The 20,119-nt window shown below is 27.0% G+C and overlaps 1 protein-coding gene across 5 annotated transcripts in view; it reads right to left on the bottom strand.

The window, feature by feature from the left end:
• Nucleotides 1–20,119, bottom strand: part of LOC107452432 (Ran-binding protein 16) — a 186,706-nt gene that overhangs the window by 92,739 nt on the left and 73,848 nt on the right. For all 5 annotated transcript variants that reach the window (XM_071188252.1, XM_016069988.3, XM_016071458.3 and 2 more), the window contains exons 12-18: nt 8,770–8,905; nt 6,715–6,820; nt 6,420–6,629; nt 4,415–4,559; nt 4,194–4,341; nt 2,825–2,898; nt 2,665–2,753 (exon numbers count right to left, since the gene is read on the bottom strand). In XM_071188252.1, the coding sequence (XP_071044353.1) occupies nt 2,665–2,753; nt 2,825–2,898; nt 4,194–4,341; nt 4,415–4,559; nt 6,420–6,629; nt 6,715–6,820; nt 8,770–8,905 (908 nt within the window). The remainder of the gene's footprint in view (nt 1–2,664; nt 2,754–2,824; nt 2,899–4,193; nt 4,342–4,414; nt 4,560–6,419; nt 6,630–6,714; nt 6,821–8,769; nt 8,906–20,119) is intronic.

Raw genomic sequence — 20,119 nt, 5'->3', positions numbered from 1 at the left:
TTATTAGTAATAACAGAGGATATACAAATCAAATGTTATTTATTGAAAATGTAAGAATATACACTATTTTAAAACAAAAATATGAAAAATTATCAGAATTGATAGATAAACCATCCATTCAACAATAGTTAAAATCAATGAAAAATGTCTATCCTTACCTAATTGTTATTTAAATATTTTTCTGTTTTTTTTTTAGCGAATAATACATATCTAAATAATACATATCTTCATAATACATACATAGCCTAAAATAATACATATCTTCTGATAATTTGATATTTTTATTTAAATTTTAATTTCATTGCATTTCCAAACAAATTCAAATAACTTTTTAGTGTTTAGGAATTAAAGCATGCAAGGTTTGAAACCATAAAATATACATTTTGTACATTCAATAATTAAAGAATCATCAATAGCTTCGTAGTTTATATTAAAGTTTAATCTGATTACCTTTTTCACTGACATTATATGTGTGTGTGTGTAAACAGTCCAGCAACTTTCTCCCGAAAAGTGAAGAAAAAAATTTTTTAAAAAAGATTTTTATTTTTTTCTTTCTAAAATTACTGAATGCAAAATGGATATTAATACAAATTTTTCGAGCTATTTTTAACCTGGTTAATCTTCACATTATTCAAATATGATGTCTTATAAGTATGACTTCTGAATTGGTACACCGAAGAGCTTCATATCATTTATATGAAGGTCAAGATAAACTGGTTCTATCAGAAGAGCTCGAAATTTCCAGAATATGAACTGTTTTTGGTAATTGAAAATGCTTACCAAGAATCAGGACAAGTTTGTAAGCCAGCAACAACACATCTGTGCTAAACACTAACAGGGAGAAGCTGCACAGCACCTTCAGACAACTACTAGTACCAGATTTAAAACTTAAATTGCATATAACAGATTCCACCATGGGGGCTTATATGCTTACTCACACATAGACCTATGGGTTAAGTTTTGTTTACAGAAAACCTCATACTGCTTGTAGAATGTGAACACAAGAGCATCTTCTTATAAGATGAGTGAAACAATGTGCTTCTTAGGGACAAGTTGCACTTCTGTGTACAAACTGACAACACGTAGATAATCATCAGGAAGGAACGTGGTATTCAGAATAATCCTGTATTTATGCATGAAACTGGACAATTTACTGTTAGGAAATTATCAAATTTTTGCATCTAACTGTTAATTGTTAAGAGCAGTCCTTAAAAGTAAATATAAATTAATGAGATTTTGCAGAAATGAACCACATTTGTGTATACACCATAGCAACTCAATTCAAAATAAAGTAAATAGTATTTTGCCATTAAAGCTACAGTTTCATCACACTGAATGATAATAGACTTAATACATTTAATACAATAATTAATTACACACACCCAATAATTAATGAATAAATTAATGATTATGATTGTTTCCCTTTAAACTTTAATAGTTTGTCATTTTCTTAATCATTTAGAGTCCTTCTTTAATATACAGTGGAAAGTTGCGTATCCGGAATCGGTGATACCTCCGGAAGTACGGATAATAGATTTTTCCGGATAATAGAACCCCAAGGTAAACAAAGCTTAAAAAGATCTAATAAACGATCTGAAGAAGCAAAAAATAAATAAACACTATTTTTGGGGCAATAATGTTTTAGTATTAGAATGATATTTAATCAATCAAAAACAAATTATTAGAAAAAAAAATTATTATTGCTTAAAATATAGAGAACAAAAATTTAACAGTTATGAAAATATTAATTGCTCTCTCCGCCATTTTGAACTAGAATGATTCAAGCAAGAAGCAGAAATTCCCATTATTCATTTAGGTGGGTATGTTGAGGAGAGAAATTCATTTCATCCTTATTTGCATAGAGAAAATATGAGTAAAGAGGAGATCAATCAAGTTGAGAGTGGGGAAGAGACAAATTCTTATTTTCTCTCTGATCATTGGCTATCACTGAAAGAATCTGGACGTCACTGAAAGAATCTGGTTAGTGGTTGTTAAAACAACGTTAAGGAGGGGGTCTTGAAATCTTTTTCATGTCAATGCTAAAGAAAGAATGTTCCCCCTCTTTTTCCCCGCCTCCTAATTATTACATGGTCACGAGAATAACGAATGTTTCTCAAGGACGTGTATCCTTTTAGACCTATTCATATTTTCCATTTTGACTCCCCCTCCACGTTAACATTCGCCGTGTTTACCTTTTTCCACAGTATTTCTTCTTTCCCTAACACTCTAATAAAAAGGTTCCCAGAAATGCCTCTTTCACTAGTCAGCTGCATAGGAAAGAAGGGGGAAGGGGACTCAGTTGCGCTCTTTTGAAAACAAATCTCCCTTTTTTCTTGCATTCCTGAGGAGGTGCGTCACTAACAGTCACTCGACGGTCTAGGCAGATCTTCTTATCCCCTTAACTAATCACTAGAAGACCTCACTTAGACCTCAACAAATCACTAGAAGCTGAAAAAGGAAAAAACATGTCAAAATACCTCTTTTTTTTCAAGAGAGAGGAAGATGAAGAGATATTTGATTATTTTGATGGTTAAGAAGTGTCCAGGAAATCGACCCTTCCGGAAAAGGGAAGTCCGGATATGGAACGTTACACTGTATATAATTTATTTAAAAAGGCTGCTTTAAACCAAATTTCATACAAATATACGAATCAGGAAAGGATACATCCATTCAAATAACATCATATAACTTATTTTTGAGTTAAAAGCAAACGCCAGACCTCTCAGATCCCTAGCCAGTCCAATCAGTTGTTTCTAAAGTACATATGAAAAAATAATAAGCAAACAATTAATGAGACCACCTGAAAATGAAGAAAAGTACATACTTTAGTTTCCGTTTCGTTGAATGAGCCACCATTTTCTGCAGCCGTTAAAGCATTTCCAACAGTTTCAAAAGTAGCTAAAAATCCAAAAGAATAAAAAAGTTAAGAAATAAACCAAATGCAAAAATGTGACTTTCAATCAATTTTGTTTAACATTTACATTTGATAAATGATATCTATACTTTTTCTGCAGAAAAAAGTAAAAATTTAAAAGGAGTGAAAGCCAGAGTTTTAAACTTAAAATTTAAAAGACAATTAGACAGCAGTGCATTCTTTTTCTCTCTTAGTGAACACTCTAAATTTGCTTATTACACATTCATTTATTTTTGTTTAACTTGTTATGCCATGTGTTCAATTTATTGTAATGAGTGTATCACGATAACTAAGTTCATCAACATTAAAATTGCATAAGTTAAATTTTCTCCCTTTTGATCCTTATTTCTGCACTCATTTTTAATCTTGCAGAATTTGTATGTGTTAGTGATGATTAGGGATAGGCTATAGTTGCTGAATGTATTAATACTTAACTGTAGCCATGTTTAACTTGACACCATTCCTTTGATAAATTCACAACAAAAATTTAATTAGTCAATTATTCCACTATACATTACTCTAATTGTCACTGAATGTTTAACCTGAAACTTTTTCAACTATTTTAATTAAATTTTTCAATTAAAAATGTATTATATATTAATTTTACTATTTTAGAATTCTTCATCACAGGCACTTACAAATAGTTTACAAAAATAAGGAGACAAATTATCAATAACAATACTTAGTTAATTCTATATTGCAAAAACAGGAATTAAAATTTTTAAATTTAAAAATAAAAATAATTTTTAACCGTAGCGAAATTCTTATTTAGTCAAAGAATATAAAATCTAGGTGTTAATGTGCATTTAAATATTTAATACATAGTAAAAAAAAGAAAACATAAAATGTATTAGTATAAAAGAAGACATAAATGCATGTATAAGCCAAATTTTTGAACTAAAAATAGGCACCTTTTAAGTACTTTTCAAGCACTGAAAAAATATTTTTAATCACCTTAAAAAAATATCATAATCAGGCAGGGTTGGCAAGTTTATGACGATTGACAGTTTTAACTAGGGATGTAACGAATATTAGCCCACTATTCAATATTCGGCTCTTTTGCCGAATATTCGGTTAGCCAAATATTTGGCAACCTATTATTTTGAAATTTATTTTTTGACAGTTTTTTGGGGGGAAACATTAATAGATTTAATAAAGAATAATCTAAAATCGTATTTACATAAATTTCATATATAAAACATACATTTCTTCTGCAATAGATAATTTTACATTATACAAGTATACATGTGTGAAAACCAAATAAATATGTATTTCTTACAAGTTAAAGGCATCATAAACTGCTCAAATTTATCTTCATCTTCACCGAGGTTAATCAACAAGAGCCTTCCTAAAGCAGTATAAAAAACTGTCCTACATCGCATATCACATATTTGCATTCCACATCCCAAGAAAGGAAAATGCTCACTCTAAAAGAAACATAAATTTGTAGATTTTAACAAATATTAATTTTTCTTAAGTTAAATGAATTTAAATACTTACAGTATGATTATTTAACATAAATTGTACTTCCTCCAGCTTTACTAATTTTCGGACACTAGTATAACCAACAGAGAGATCACTAAGTAGCTGTAATGTTCGATTGATTATCTGCTCACTTCTACTCCAAAATTTCAAATTTGTAAGTCTAAAGTAGTATTAAAAAGGAATTAAAAAAATTTTTAAAGTAAGCAATAATTTAACATAAAATTATTTTTCAGACTATGTGTAAGGCTATAAAGTAAAATAAAAAGATTTGGGTCTCCAGAAGATTCCGCCAATGCCACGACGAGTAGTGATGACTGATATTTATCGTTATGAGCATGAGTCAGCCCAGATCCTCTCTTAGTGCAGCCACCAAAAGATTAGCGTCAACATCTACTGTTCGTGGAAGGCTTCACGAACGTGGTTTGTTCCTTAGGCAATCAGCCACTCTCATCACATTATAGACGGTTGATGAATGAAGGGCTGTTCTTTTCAAAGACGGGCTCAGGTTTAGGCCCCAAAGCGTTTGATTTGGAGAAAGCTGGGAACCCAATATTATCCATAAAACATCAGTGAAAGTGATGCATACCAAAGAGGCAGTGACTGTGTGGTATCTCTTTGGGTGAACACCCAGGTCAGCCTGTCTTTCCACGTGGACTCATAAGTGGTCACACATATAGAGATGACATCTTGATGTTTATGTGCGACCTTATACTGGTGCAATAGGTGGTGATTTTGTGCTTGCAATTCTAAATTTTTATCATATGAAAAAATATGTGAATCATTTGGAGGAGTTATACGAGCAGTTTTAAAAATAAAGAATACTGGAAACATTACTTTTGAACTTTCTTGGTTTAACAGGCAATAGGACAGTATGCATTCTATAATACTATTAAGATCAGTTTAACTTGTGACGTAACTACTGCTGTTAACTACCACTGATTTGAACATGTGTACTTCACTGGATGGTTCCCATTGATCAGTTGAGTTGCTATTGTGACTGCAATATTTTCCACCTACTTCCACTGTTGCTACTCAGTCTCAATCACACACAATGTTGGCCGGTCTACACTTAACTGCTAATAGCGACTACAACCGTGAACTTAATACAGCTCTCATGAGTAAAAATAAGGAGTCATGAGCTTCACGAGTTTAAAAGTAAGATGATCTTAAGAAATTGAATGACTAATTAAAAGAAATTGAATGACAAGTAAGAGCATGTTTTCTTAACAAAATATGTAATATTATTATAAAATTCCTTTTCTTACCTTCATTTCTTATAAATTTAATCCTTTCCCTTGTCTAAATTAAAAGCATAATAAAGAACCTGTGTAATAACTAACTCATAAAAACATCACAGCAACTTATGTACTTAAGGTAAAATATTTTATTTTTTATTCTGTAAGAACCATTTAAATATTATGAAAGCATGTTTTTGGCTATTTTGAAACTCCTTCCTTTTCATTAGCAAAAATGATATCACTAAACGCATCCTGTACTAATGTAAGAAAGTCACAACATGGAGTGTAAACACCAAAAGATATGGTTGAGTAATTTCCTAAACGCTTTTGTTACCCATTGACTAGCTATCAATGGGAAAATGTTTGATTTCAAAGCATGAAAATGTATTACACTTGTTTTTGAAATAATTTTCAAGGAATTAAAAAATGGAACAAGATTTTTGTTTGCTATATTGGAATGACAAGCTTAATTTGAACATTCTAATGGGTGTTAAAATAACATGACGTCTATGGAACAGCAAACTGGACTGGATCAATCGTTATAATGGAAGGGTCAGAGCAATGGAAAGTCCAACTAAAGAGTGCAAACTGTATGTATGTATCTATCTATCTATCTATCTATCTATCTATATATATATATATATATATATATATAAAAATATGTATCTATCTATCTNAGGTATTTTCAATTTATGATAATCATTATTTTCAGCATTATATATATATATATATATATACATGACGCACATTAACACATATACATAAACATTTGCTATACTTACATTTTTCTCACAAAAACACTTAAAACCATTGATTCATCAGAAACACCTAAAACTTCAGATAAGCGTTTATAAACCTTTGACGTTCGTTGAACTTGATCACCAACATAAATTTTACGAAACTGCTGAAAGAAATAAATTGTGGCTAGTTCTAATTTTTCACAACCCCCTTGTGATATTCTGTTATCAGTAAGATTCATCAGCTGCAAGACTCTGTTAAAAAGAAGAAAAAAACTTTGAGAAACTTCATTAACTAAAATATTAGTCTTAAAAAGAAATATTTCATTCAAACAACTACCGGCAAATGAGCTCTCCATCCATTGCATCATATTCATCAGCTGTGCTAAAAGAAACTCTTCCACCAATAGCTGCTGCAATGATATATACAAGCCATGTCAACTGTCCTAAATAGAAAGTATAATTATTTCACACAACTGAAACTAATGCTATTAATTTTTAAAAATTTATTAGAAAAGACATAAAAAATTTTAGTCATCATACATTCAAATCCAAAGTAAAAGGATAAACATTAATAATCACACTTTAAAAAAAAAACTATAAATGAAAGAACTCTTAAATAAATAAAACCGTGGCTAGCAAGAGTAAGAAAAAGCTGTCGAAACCTCAATAACTTAACTGAACCTTTTTGAGAATCTTATCTAAAATATGCAAATAGAAGAGCGGTTAAAAATTTTATAAAATCAGGCACATAAACACACTTTCTCAAAATTAATATACTTTTTAGACAATTCTGATTTTTGATTCTCAATAATAAGCAAAATCAAAATATAATTATTTTGCAATGCAGAAAAGTAAAGGTCAAACATTTGCATCTATTAATATTAATGATAAATTTTGCAATTTCATGAATCAAAAACTAAAATTAATGTTAGTATTCAATTATTAAGTTTAATGCCTTGGTAACCATAAAGTATTTTTAAGAAATTAATAACTGATATTCTTCATATTTAAAAAAAAAATTTACAAAAAAATAAATAAATAGAAAACATCTAAAAAGAAAAATATTCCTTTTACATACTACTAAAATTTAAATCCTAATTTAGTACAAAAGTTATATTTCTTTATGACATCTTTCTTTCATTCAGTATTTTAATAGACTGACTAAAAATAACTTTATATTTTTACTATTAAGCTTTTCAGAAAACTGTTTCAGCATTTTTATTGTGGCCTTCATCCCACCCTCTGCACTTAGAGCTCTCCCGCAGCACTAAAATTAAAACAAAAAGCAAATTCCTTTAAAACGTGTTAATTTTATTTTAAAAAATAATTAGCAATTGCAATCAATAACCATATTCCCTAATACGACAATTGAGGACAGAGAATATTCCTGGAAGTCAAGTTATATCGTCCTTTGCGATGCAGCTTTACCATAGTGTTATTATCATTTATAAAATATCTCTTCCAATGATATTTTTCTTAAATTTAATATTTAAATATTTCTATTTGAACTAGCATAGATACAAAATGGGTTAATTATTAATGCATTAGTTTTTATCCTTTCTTACATTCATCATAGATTTTCTCTTCTATCACATGCTTCTTTCAGTTAACTTTCAATTTTGTAGCATAAACAAATATTATTGCCATTATAACTTTATAAAAATTCCTGAAACTTATTTCTGTGGGCTGCCTTAACTATATACTAAGCCTAATTTTTATCGATAAGTAATCATTTATTCAAGTTTAATTGCAATGTTGTATTCTTTAACTCAAGATTACACATGTTTATTCCTAATAAATGAAATAAATATTTATTGTTAAAACAGATTAACTTAAGATAATAAATTTAAAAATATATTTCTCAACTTAAATTACTTATAAGGATGATTTTATGGCATTATTTTTGATTAATTTGATTATTACACTTATTGTTTTGATTAAATAAAATGTTTTGTCTACATTGTCAAAATTACTACTTTGTCTAATTTAAATGCATATATTTTATTATTATACTATTTTGACTTAAAATAACAGAACTGCATGATTTGAACTTAAAATAGACTTTATTATAGTTAACATTTTTTAAAGATGCTTCTTAAAAACTCTGAAAAAATAAATTATATTGTAACCATTTTTAAAGGCAGCATTCAAAATTGTTAACCACACGGAGGAAAGAATATTATATTTGGTAGAACTGAAAAATCAAGAAAATTCCTTTGATAAAAAGGTAAAAAAACTCTAAAATCAGGAAGCTTTGCTACAAGTTAGGAACAATGGCCAAGTAGTAAAACAGTGCTGACAGTTATATTATATTGTCACCAATTTTCATACTTTATTTCATTAAGAAAAAGTTAGAAGAGCAAAATCAGATTTAAAAAGTAAATAAATCTACCTTCTTGAACTGCAGTCTCTACCTGTGATGGTGGTACAAGATTGATTAACTCTTGATATGATTGGGCACTTTGATCAAAGAGCTGAACAAGTAGACTACATGTTTTTTCATACTCACATCTTCCAATAATGGACATCTAAAAATAGGTTATTAAAATTACAAGAATATACAGTACAGAACACTTATCTAGAAACTAGAAAACCAAGCAAATTATCATAAAAAATATTGAAATTGTGATAATACTTAATATAATTGTTAAAACTTTAATTTTTAATATAACAATGCCTGAAAAAATTCTCATTCGAGGACATTTTCCTAAATTAATGAAAATTTGCTATCATTTATCTTGTACAACATTGTTAGCCTTTAATTACAATTATATTTTGTCATATTACAGAACTAAAAAATATTGTTTTTGATTGGTTTCTGGAGAGATACGCAAGTGGTGATAAGTTTGATCTGTTTGCAATCTCACTTTCAAATTAAATATATATTAGAAAGTCTATACAAGCTCTCAATGTTACCTCTTTTTCAAGTTCAAAAAACAAAAGGAAAAGAAAAAAATATTTTGAAGAAGTGTATAAATAAAAAGGTTGATACATTTACTGAGGAAAATTTTTTTGTTCCAAAGTTTTCTGTTTTGAGAAGCATTTTCCAAGAAATTTTATGAATTTTTTTTTAATATGTTATGAATTGTTTTATTCAGAACAATTTGTAGCTAAGTACAGCACAGAACTTTTTATCCAGTATCCAAAAAACAAGGAAACATTTTGTCAGGTTTTCCCGTTATTTTAAAATAGAACAGTTGAGGCAAAATGTTTTTTAAAAAATTTTAACTTTTCCATAGTTTATTTTTTTATCTATTTTTTTTTTTTTTTTCAAAAACAAAATCAGCATCAAAACGAATGATTTTGTTTTTCACTTCAACTTGTGAGGAGGAAATATCAGCCAACAGAAGTGGGTAGGAAAGTTATAAGAAAAATACATTGTTATACTTTACTAAATAAATATAACAAAATAAAAATAGTAAAATGAAAATACAAATTTTTAATTAAAATACTAAAATGAATAAAATACAACTAATTCTTTATTCAACAATAAAGTAGAAATATAGTTAAGCTGTTCTGAATAATTTTCAGGGATTCAGAAAAACGTGAAAATCAGAAATAGGGATAGCAATGGTTCACAGAATTCTAGACAATAGCTAAAATACTGAAACCGCTTCACTAAAAACAGAAAACGCACCTCTTTTCTGAAATAGAATTCTCTGCAAACTTAAGTTCACGGTTTAAAATTATTACGTCGCAGTTTTGTCTTTAAATTTGTTTTACTCAATTCGAATTTCCTCAACTGGTGCACAAGAATACTCAATTTCTAATAAATCTAAAATATCAAAACTTGGTAATTGGTTTGAATACCACATGATGCTTAAATTCACATTTGCAGCACTGAATTATAATTATATTTTTTCAGTCTAGGTAAAAACTTATAATAAAAAACCAAACAAATTAGGTTTTTTTTTTCTTTTTAAATATAACAGAAATTTTTGTATATTCAAAAATTGATTGATAGAAAAATTGGATTGAAAAAAATTTTTTTTAATAAATATTTAACATATTTTTAATTTCTTTGAGTTACAATGGTTTTAAAATGAACATTTTTGACTGCCTATTAAAAGTAGATTTAGGTCATTAAGGTTGTTGGCACCTTGCAACGGAAGTTAAATGTCTATGAGGAGGAAGAGTGAAGGAGAACTTGGTTCCTAATAGTCATTTAAAATACCCCAAAAGTTGAGAGGATTGATTTAGTATGTTGAAGGGTTGACAGACCATAAAATGCCTTCGAGGGGCATCCCCTCTGTTCATATTCAAGGTTTTGTTTGGTGTAAAAATAGGTAAGTGTAAAAATAAAGTTATAAGGAACCAGTGGTAAACAAACAGTATCACATGTATGTTTATGTAAAAATACTTTAATCGAATTTCATTTCATTTTAAAACCTATATGTTAATAAAGTAGATTTTTTGCACAACATTTATTTTATTAAAAATAGTAAAATTAAAATAAAAATTTCAGCATTATTTGTTACAAAATAGTGTTGCAATAATATAATAGACAGTTCTTTATTTAGATGATGAGTAACAGGCGCTTCACTCATATTATGAAAATATACATAATTATATATAGAAAATATGCTATAATTTCAGGGTGTACTAGCTGAAGATAAAAACAAAAAGCTAAAATATGAGAAGGTTAAAAAGATGTGATAATGTAAATTTTAAAATGACGAGTGAAAGTACATGTATATGAAAAGAAAACATTTTTAAATAAAAATTATACATTCTGAATACTAACGAGTATCAAGATAAATTATAAACTTTTCAAGTAACAATTTTAGGTGTATATACAGAACACAGAAAATGCAAAGTAACAAAGTTCGATAAAAATTAGTCAAAAGTTGACAATATTGCACAATTAAATAAATCTAAAACATGTATTATAGCAATTTTATTAATTATATTACACTGCAAATATTTATATTCTATGCAAGATAGTTCTTAATAGATATTTTAGAATTAAACAAAAATAAAATATAAATCAAGCTAGATAAATACCATTTAAGTTCACTTGCTTTTGTTTGTATTTTTTCTCCAAGTGAAATTTAAACGAATGAAATGTAACACAAGTAGTTATAAAAACAGGTTTTAAGAATATATATACATTTTAATGAGATTAATTTAAAAACAATGCATGAAAGGAAAACAATGGGAAAATGGTGAGATTGTTGTGATCTATGCTAAAAGAATCTTGTAAGGTACAAAAACAATTAGCAAAACATTCTAAAAAAAATATTCTAAAAATAAATAAAACAATAATTAAAAGAGGTAAGAAGTTTTTGACATTAATTTTCGAGAAATTGAAAGTGCCCCATTAAGAAGCTGGATGCGAAAAAAATAGTATAATATTATAGTAAAAAGTAACAGTATTATTTTTTTTTATCTGAATTAGCATTTTTTCTCAGAGTAAAAGTGTTAGTTTTTAAAAGTACAGAAGTAAGAGCAGGTTTTGTATTTCGTCACTACTGATGAGAGTACTGAAACATAAATAAAACAATACTATCCCCCAACCCAATTAAATTTGATAATTACCCTATAAAATATAATAAAATCATTAATTGAGAAGATAATTGACATGATGCTTCTAAAAACGTCTTTTTTATTTGTGTGGTTTAATTATCGACAAGATTGACCATTCTTCTTAAAAGATTGATATCACACCATAGCCAGTGATGTTACTTTGATAAATATATTTAAAACAAATAACTATTAAAGTAAAATACATCAATACAATATTGTGAGGAGCACTTAAAAAAATTGAAATGAAAATAGAACACATTAAGTAAAAGATATATGAAATAAAGCATATCAAGCAAAAAACAAAATAAAATGGAAGAAAAATACAGAACAAAAAACAACAGTGAAAGCAAGTAGCGAACTCAAATGAACTTACAAGTTCTGGAATCTTTCAATAATGACTTAAAATATTTTTGTAATATGTTTGCCAGATAACAAAATATGTAAACTGAAGTGCAAATAGAAGTTAAAAGTGAAAATAGAGGGATCTTTTATGGCACTTTCTTATACAGCAGTACTAAAGTGCATTTGATTTGTTAGTTGCCTTGGATTGGCCCGGAAATATATGTGAGCAAGGTAATAATATTTTTATTGGATAATTTGAAGTTTATAATTAATAAGGTTGATATTTAACTACACAATTTTAATGATTTTAGAAAATTGACTTTTATTAAAAAAAGAAACATGATTTGCCCAGTTTGCACTGATTTTTAGCCATAGATTTACCTGAATTCAATTTGCACATGGTAAAAATATAAATTTAGTTAACAAAGAAGCTTTTAGCAAATTTATTAGTAATAATAACATACAATTAACTCAATGATTTTATATCGAACTTAATTATATTAGTTGGGTATCCATTGTTTTTATCAAATTTTTACTATTTGTTTTTTGGTTAAATATTCTTCTAATTCTATTCCTTTGATTAAATGTTTTAAGAAACATTGGAATTCCAAGTAATTAGTTTATTTATTTTAAAATTAAAATAATTTCAATTATTGTATAAATCAACAATGTGGATATTTTATTCTTTTTTAATACCTAAATCCAAAAATTTAAAATTAATCATATCATCATGATTACGAAGCAAGATTAATTCCTCGGGGTAAATATTATTTAACAAAATTGTATAATCTAGAAAATTAAAGAAAATTAAATCATCAATAAATCTAAAAACTAATTTAATATTAAGAGTAAATTTTTTTCTTCATAATAGTGTAAAAATAAGCTAGCTAAGAGCGATCATAAATTAGATGCTTGTGGTATTTTATCGATAAGAATAAAAAAAAAATTCCATTGTAAAGATAATTATTAAAAAAACAAGTATTAATTAGAATTTCCTAATAATCAAAATCGCAATTAAGGACATTTTTAAAATCATAGTAATAACTCAAAAGAACATCTTTTAGTTTAGAATGGGGAATGCTATTGGAGAGATCCTGGAAATAAAATCACAATAGACTCATTTTGTGTTGTTTAATAAATTCTAAAATCTGTTGATTATTAGTGATAAACCAAGAAAAACCTTTAATAATATTGTAAATACTTTCATTTAAGTAGTTAGAGAAATAGTGCCAGGTTTAGTTCGGTAAGTATTCGACCAACATTTTACAAATTTAATGGGAATTTTAAAAAAGTATGGACAGATAATTAAGTAAGGAAATTGTAAATTACTAATTCTAATTTTTAACCTTTTATATTAGGCAAAAAAAAATTTTAATGATAATATCATTATTTAAATTACAAAGCTTAAAATCATTACTATTTTTTCACTCCTTGTTTAAAAGTTCAACATGGAACTTTTTAAAGATTGCATAATTATTGTCAGTTTTGTCGCTGAGGCAATTTTAATTTTTCTTTATTATACAATTTCTTTTTATTAGAATGTAATTTTCTTCTTTTTTCTCTCTTTTCGTTTTATCCTTTTTGTCTTTATTGCGCTATATTTNTTAAAAAATTTAGAGCTCTAAATAATAGTTTAAAGAATATATCATTTAAAAAAATTGTCCCAAAGTAATCAAACTTTACAGTAACTGCTGATTATCAAGAAATTCTAGAAATAATTTTGCAATTGAAAGTAAGGCATAATAGTTGAATAATGAACAGATTTTCATAATAGTTGAATAATGATTTTAATATTCAATTTATTTAACCTTTATCACTAAACATAGTTGAGCATTACTCAGATCTTAAAAAAGATATTCTTAGACTGTGTAAGAAAGTAATATCTTATTCAGTACTTTCAGTAAATGATGCTTGATAACTTCCTATGTGTTATTCCTTTTTCAGTGATTATGGAAACCCAACAAAACAAAAGGGGTCATTCTTTTAATTACAGTAACCATAAAGCATCCTTGATGCTCCCCTATTCACAGTTGTGATCTCTACTTACAGCCACCTGTGGACAAAATGAGGAATTGGAGAAAAATTTCAGAGCGGAAAATTTTTTCATACCCCTGGAAAAAAATTTTTTTAACAATTCTTCCTTTTATATATTTCCATATTGTTAAAAATAGTAATAAACTACGCATTTATAAGTATTTTAATTTTTTTTGTTGCATTCATGTATGAAACTTAAAAAGTAATTTTATAAAGACCTCATGAAAATTACTCTAAAAACGCATTCAAAGTTTTTTTTAAAATTATTGATAGAATTTAAAAATACCGGAACAGCAGCCAAAATATTCAGAAAATAGTACGAAAAATAGGAGGACTGTTTTAAAAAAATAAGATAAAATAGAAGTGTTAAAAAACAAATAAAAAATTCACTTTTAAGTAATTGAATAAATTTTCATGAATATTAATTAAAATCAAAAAATATCTGCTTCCCTACATAGCCAATATAAATTTTAAAGACAGTAATTAAAACTAAAATTGCTGAAAAGATCAAAAATTCTTTAAGTAAGACAGATATTTTACTTTCATTGAGACTTTAACAATATAATTATGATGTATAAGCAGTGTTTTCACTACAGGGCGAGAACGCGAGAATCTCGCATATTTTTTTATATTCTCGCATTAAAAAATGATAACCGCGAGAAATTCGCGCATTCTATAAACCTATTTCAAAATTCGCGAATTTCTNTGAGTCAAGAAAATTTATCAAAAAATTGTTTCTGCCAAATTTGCCTCTTAAAAATATTCTTATGTTAAAAACTATTATTTTATAAAATTTAAAAATATATTCATTTCATATATAATTTTTTTTAAGAGTTACTTTGGCAAGGAAATGTATCGTTACGTTAAAAAAATTGATTTTTTGAGCATCGCATGAGTTATTTCCTTTTTCGTATTTTGAAAACTATGAACACAGTAAAAAAATTAAAAAATTAAGAAATAAACCGTAGTCAATATCGAGAAAAAATTGACGGAGAAGTTACGTGAATTGGACTCTTCGAAAACGGATTACTAAATACGTGTTTTGTTTCAAGATTCGGATGTTGTAATAAATAACATTGTATTAAAAATGTCCGATTTTAAAAATTAAGTGGAAATCAATAGCAATAATAGCAACAACAAAAAATCGATAGAATTGCAACGATAAAAAGTTAAATATTCAAATGCGCAATTTGAATTTCCCATATTTCCAGAAATATAATGGGATATTTAAAAATGTGGACTACGGATTAATGATACTAACGGCATAAATTGAAGGCATCAAAAAGTGATTATTTAAATGCACAAATCAAATTTCACATGTTGAAATAATATGAACTGACAAATAACCGGAATTTTAAAAACCCTGTGGAAAACGGTAGTACCAGCATTAAAAAAAAAAGATTTAAAATCTATGATGCAAAATTTTAAAAAACAGAAAAAAGAAAAGAAAAGAAAGAAAGAATAAAACTAAAATGATAAATAATGGAACACATCAACTGAATATAAATGAAAATATGTTACCACTTTTTTATCGATGCAGTTTTCATATCACTACAATAAAATTAATTTGCTAAAACATGGACTTAAAACATCTATAATATTCTAATAAATATTTCATGCAAGATGTGAAAATAAGCATCTTAATATAGTCAGATATATTGAAACAATATAGAACATTTAAAAATAAAAATGTGGACTGTTAAATTATTTTTACGCTATTTTCCAATTTCAAGCATATGGCTAAATTATTATGCAACCTTATCATGACTTTTAAATTGAAAGTAAAACATTGCTACAACAGCCCATTGTGAGTCAGGGGTAACATGGAGAATAAGGCTCCACAATTTTGTGACCAACGTCATGGTTAAGACAATGTGGTCAGCACTGTGCACAAGATGCCTTTTTAGATAAGCTGGTACTCATTGATCTGAAGGTGGGTAGGTTTAGCCACCACTGGGGATCAAACCGCATCTGATCTCTTTGATCTAATAAGCTAATATTCTTGTTCAAGGACTCAATCTAAATGGTTTGAGGCGTCACCTCAAATATGCTAATTATTTAGTGCAGACAATACTTTAAGTTAAGAAATCTGACACAAAAACGTACTTTCTGTGAATAAATATATATTTTTTATCAATTTCTAACCCCTGAAATATTGGAGGTTGCCGCAATTTGGGAAATAAGGTCCCTAATAAAAGTGGAAAATAAGGTCAGCAAAAGGGTCCAAACTTTTGATTGCTCTCCTGACCAAACTATTGGGATCATATTTTCTAGATTACAGCTACCCCTATATTTTTGGGGTCAAATTCAGAATCTGTTAACATTTTTTAAGGACATAAAAAATTCCGTTTACAATTGTAATTTCAAAAGTCGAATGTGAAAATGGAATGTTCCTTAGCACAAGAAATCAAAATTAAATAGTTACAAGGACAGTTATTTCCAACAAGATTGCATTTCTGTCCTACTCGAAGTTGTTTGAAGAAGTATTTTTCATTTACCAAAGTTTATTCTACACTGGTTATCATAAATTAAGGAAAATTCACAAAAATCGCGATAACTCAAGAAATTACNCACACCCTTATTTGCTTAAAATTATTAAATAATTTGCTTAAAATAAATTATTCAAGCTTTATGATTTAATGCATTTATAGTATAACAGTAAACAGGGTTTCCATCGCGAATCCTTATACTTTTAAATAAATGGACTAAGCTTAGATAAATAACAAATGTTAATTTCTCTCGTTTTACTTTTCAAGGGATAATGTTTTCAAACATATTTCATTCTGGAAATAACGAAATTATTGAGTAGGTTCCTTAGAGCAATATATTTCTGATCCTCTTATGACAAAATACAGGAAAATTGGTTTTCACAGTTTTTGTAAAAAGTATGTTAACCTTCTCACAGCAAATATTTTTTTAATCAAAATAAGTTTGAAATTTCGTATTTTTTATTTCATTTTTTTTAAAAATCAGGTGATTCTAAAATTGGCATGGCTTTGGAATCTTTTTACAAATTTCAATTTTTAGTATTTGGTGTTTTACAAATTAAGGCATTTTCTTAACCAATTATACTATAATATCTTGGGAATCATGCCAAAGTTGAGAAATAACTTTATTGAAAGGGAAATTTTTCAACATCTTCTTTTAAAAGAGCAACTTTCTTGAAATTAACTGCATAATATATAAGTTTCAACGGTTCGGATATGTTTATTTAAAAAAACAAAGCAAACAATCATGATTTTTTGAGTAGCACTAATATGTATGTACTTTTAGCAAACCAAACAAATAAGAAACAATAATGTAAATAAATATATAATTTATTGGCCCAATCTAAGAGAAAAGGGTGCACTTATTTACTATGATCTGTCAGACGCTTTGCACGGAGTAATTTTAATATAGAAAATGTTTTTAAAATCCTCTCAGCTAACTGGCCATAGTTCTGATACTTAAAAGAAAAACTTAGCAATTAGTCACAATGAGTGTTAATTTAAAAAAAACCTCGAAGTACCAATAAAAATTAAACAAAATAATTAAGCATCCGAAAAAAAATCTATATGGTATTATAAAGAAAGAGTAAAAGACATAATGAAATAATTAGTTAAATAGTTCTGTGAATCACACGTCAGATAATTAAAAATTTAATTTCACAACTAAGATGTTAGAGCGACATTTAAGATACTGAGATATTTCAAGACACTTAAAAACTTTGGTTATGTAATTGACAGCTTTTTATGTATGGTATCTTTACACTCTTCGTAGTGACTTATAAAACATCAACATTATTTAAGAAAATCTATGTTGAACTCAGAAGAAAAATATAAAATAAAAAAGAAAATCAATAATTTATATTTATTTTTAAAAAAAATAGTATGCTTAGTAAATAGTCAGCTGTTCTGCATCAAATAATTTTAAACAACGGAATGATTTTTTAATCTCTTATCAAGGTTTTATTCTTAGCTAGCAGACTATAATTCTAAGTTCTCCTTTTAAAAAAAAACTTGACAATTATTTAAAAAGGAACTTTACTTTAAAGAAAACCTAAATTAAAGTGCTAAAATTGATTAGTATATTAATGAAAAAATAATATATGAAGTAGTGTAGAGAATAAGATTTTTAAAAATGCAAAAATTTAATTAAATAAATGGTAAAATAGTTCTGCGAAACACTTCCAAAAGGTAATTAAAAAATTTATTTTAAAATTAAGAATATATATTAAATTTTGAGAAATTTTAAGACGCTTGAAAATGTTGACTACAAATTCGTATTAATAATTATAAAATACATATTGGAGAAATTATATAAAGATTTAGATATATAGGTATTGAAGAAATTAGATAAATATATTATTCCAAATATATGCGTACGTATGTATATTATTGAAATTGTATCAATCATTGAAAAAAAAACTAAAAACTAAAATACAATCGCATATTGAATTAAATAAGCACAATCTGGTGTATAATGGTATTCTATCAGAAGCATGCTTTCATAAAGCTCGACATTCCTTGAATAACATGTCTTTTATTCAATAATATGTTTTATTCAAATTTCCTTACTAAATTATGAACACAATTTTAGAAGACTAAAAAAGAAGCATCGTATTTTATAGTTAAAAATAAAAAGATTAGCAATTGGTTATTAGTGAAAAAAATATGAATGGAATTTTACGCTGCGCTCGAAGTCAAGTTCCGCGTAAGTTAATTGCATTTTAATACTAATCGCCCCATTAAAATATTTCTTCATTGTCGCCAAATTATTTTTTTAAAAATAATTAATTTTTATTTTTCTCAGCTTCTACTAAATAAAAACAGTTGAATCTTTAGATTTTTCAATTGAAAAATATGCAGATTAATATAGTATAAAAAAATTCATACCTTATAATTCAAAATTTTTTCATCGTCAATGTAATTAAATAATAAAAAATAATAAATTATTAAAAAAAATTTTTGCATGAAATTATCTTTGGGTAAATGAGTTTTAAGAGTGGGGGCAATTTTTTTAATTGCTTAATTAGTTTTATAAATATGACTAAAAATGCAAAAAGTGAAATTAACATTAAAGGGTTCAAACTTTAAATTGTTCTGTTGACCCAACTATGGGGACATTTCCCTGATTTCGGCTACCCCCTATATTTTGAAGATAAAGAATCCAAATATGTAAAATAATATCCATGTTTATTCAGAGAAAGTACGATTTTGTGCTTGATTTCGTAACTTAAATAATAGTTAGCACTAAACAATTAGCATATTTGAGGTCACCCCCAGAAACCATTAAGATTGGCACTTAGTACATGAAAATCGATCATTAGATTGAAAGTTTTTCAGGGTGATATCTTTTTTTTTGACGACTGTACAATATGTAAAACATATGCATGTCCAAGGTATATATGTACAATGCTTGTGCGTATGAACAAACATACAACATATAAATGTCCAATGAATTTATGTACATAAAGTACAAAGATATGTATGTAAAATGTATATATGTACATATGAACAAAATATATATGTCCAATATATATATGAACAACAGATTTTTGTTCTATGTATGTACATTTGTACAATACATATATGTGCATAATTACAATATATGCATTCACAATACATGTATCTGAGTTTGTACATGCAATGTTTGTGTAAACATAATGCATAAATTGCATGTACATTCCATGTACACGTGTAATTATGCTGCGAGCACATAATTATGAGCATTCCCTTTATGTACATCCACATGAATGTACATACATTGTAAGCAAATACATTGTAAACAGATAGGTCTGTAAAATTTATTACATAAAATGTATATATATTTATACATGTATACAATATATTTAATACAAT

Source organism: Parasteatoda tepidariorum, chromosome X2, assembly GCF_043381705.1.
Source record: "Parasteatoda tepidariorum isolate YZ-2023 chromosome X2, CAS_Ptep_4.0, whole genome shotgun sequence".
NCBI classification, from domain to species: Eukaryota; Metazoa; Arthropoda; class Arachnida; order Araneae; family Theridiidae; genus Parasteatoda; species Parasteatoda tepidariorum.
This window is presented reverse-complemented; position numbering and strand designations above follow the sequence as displayed.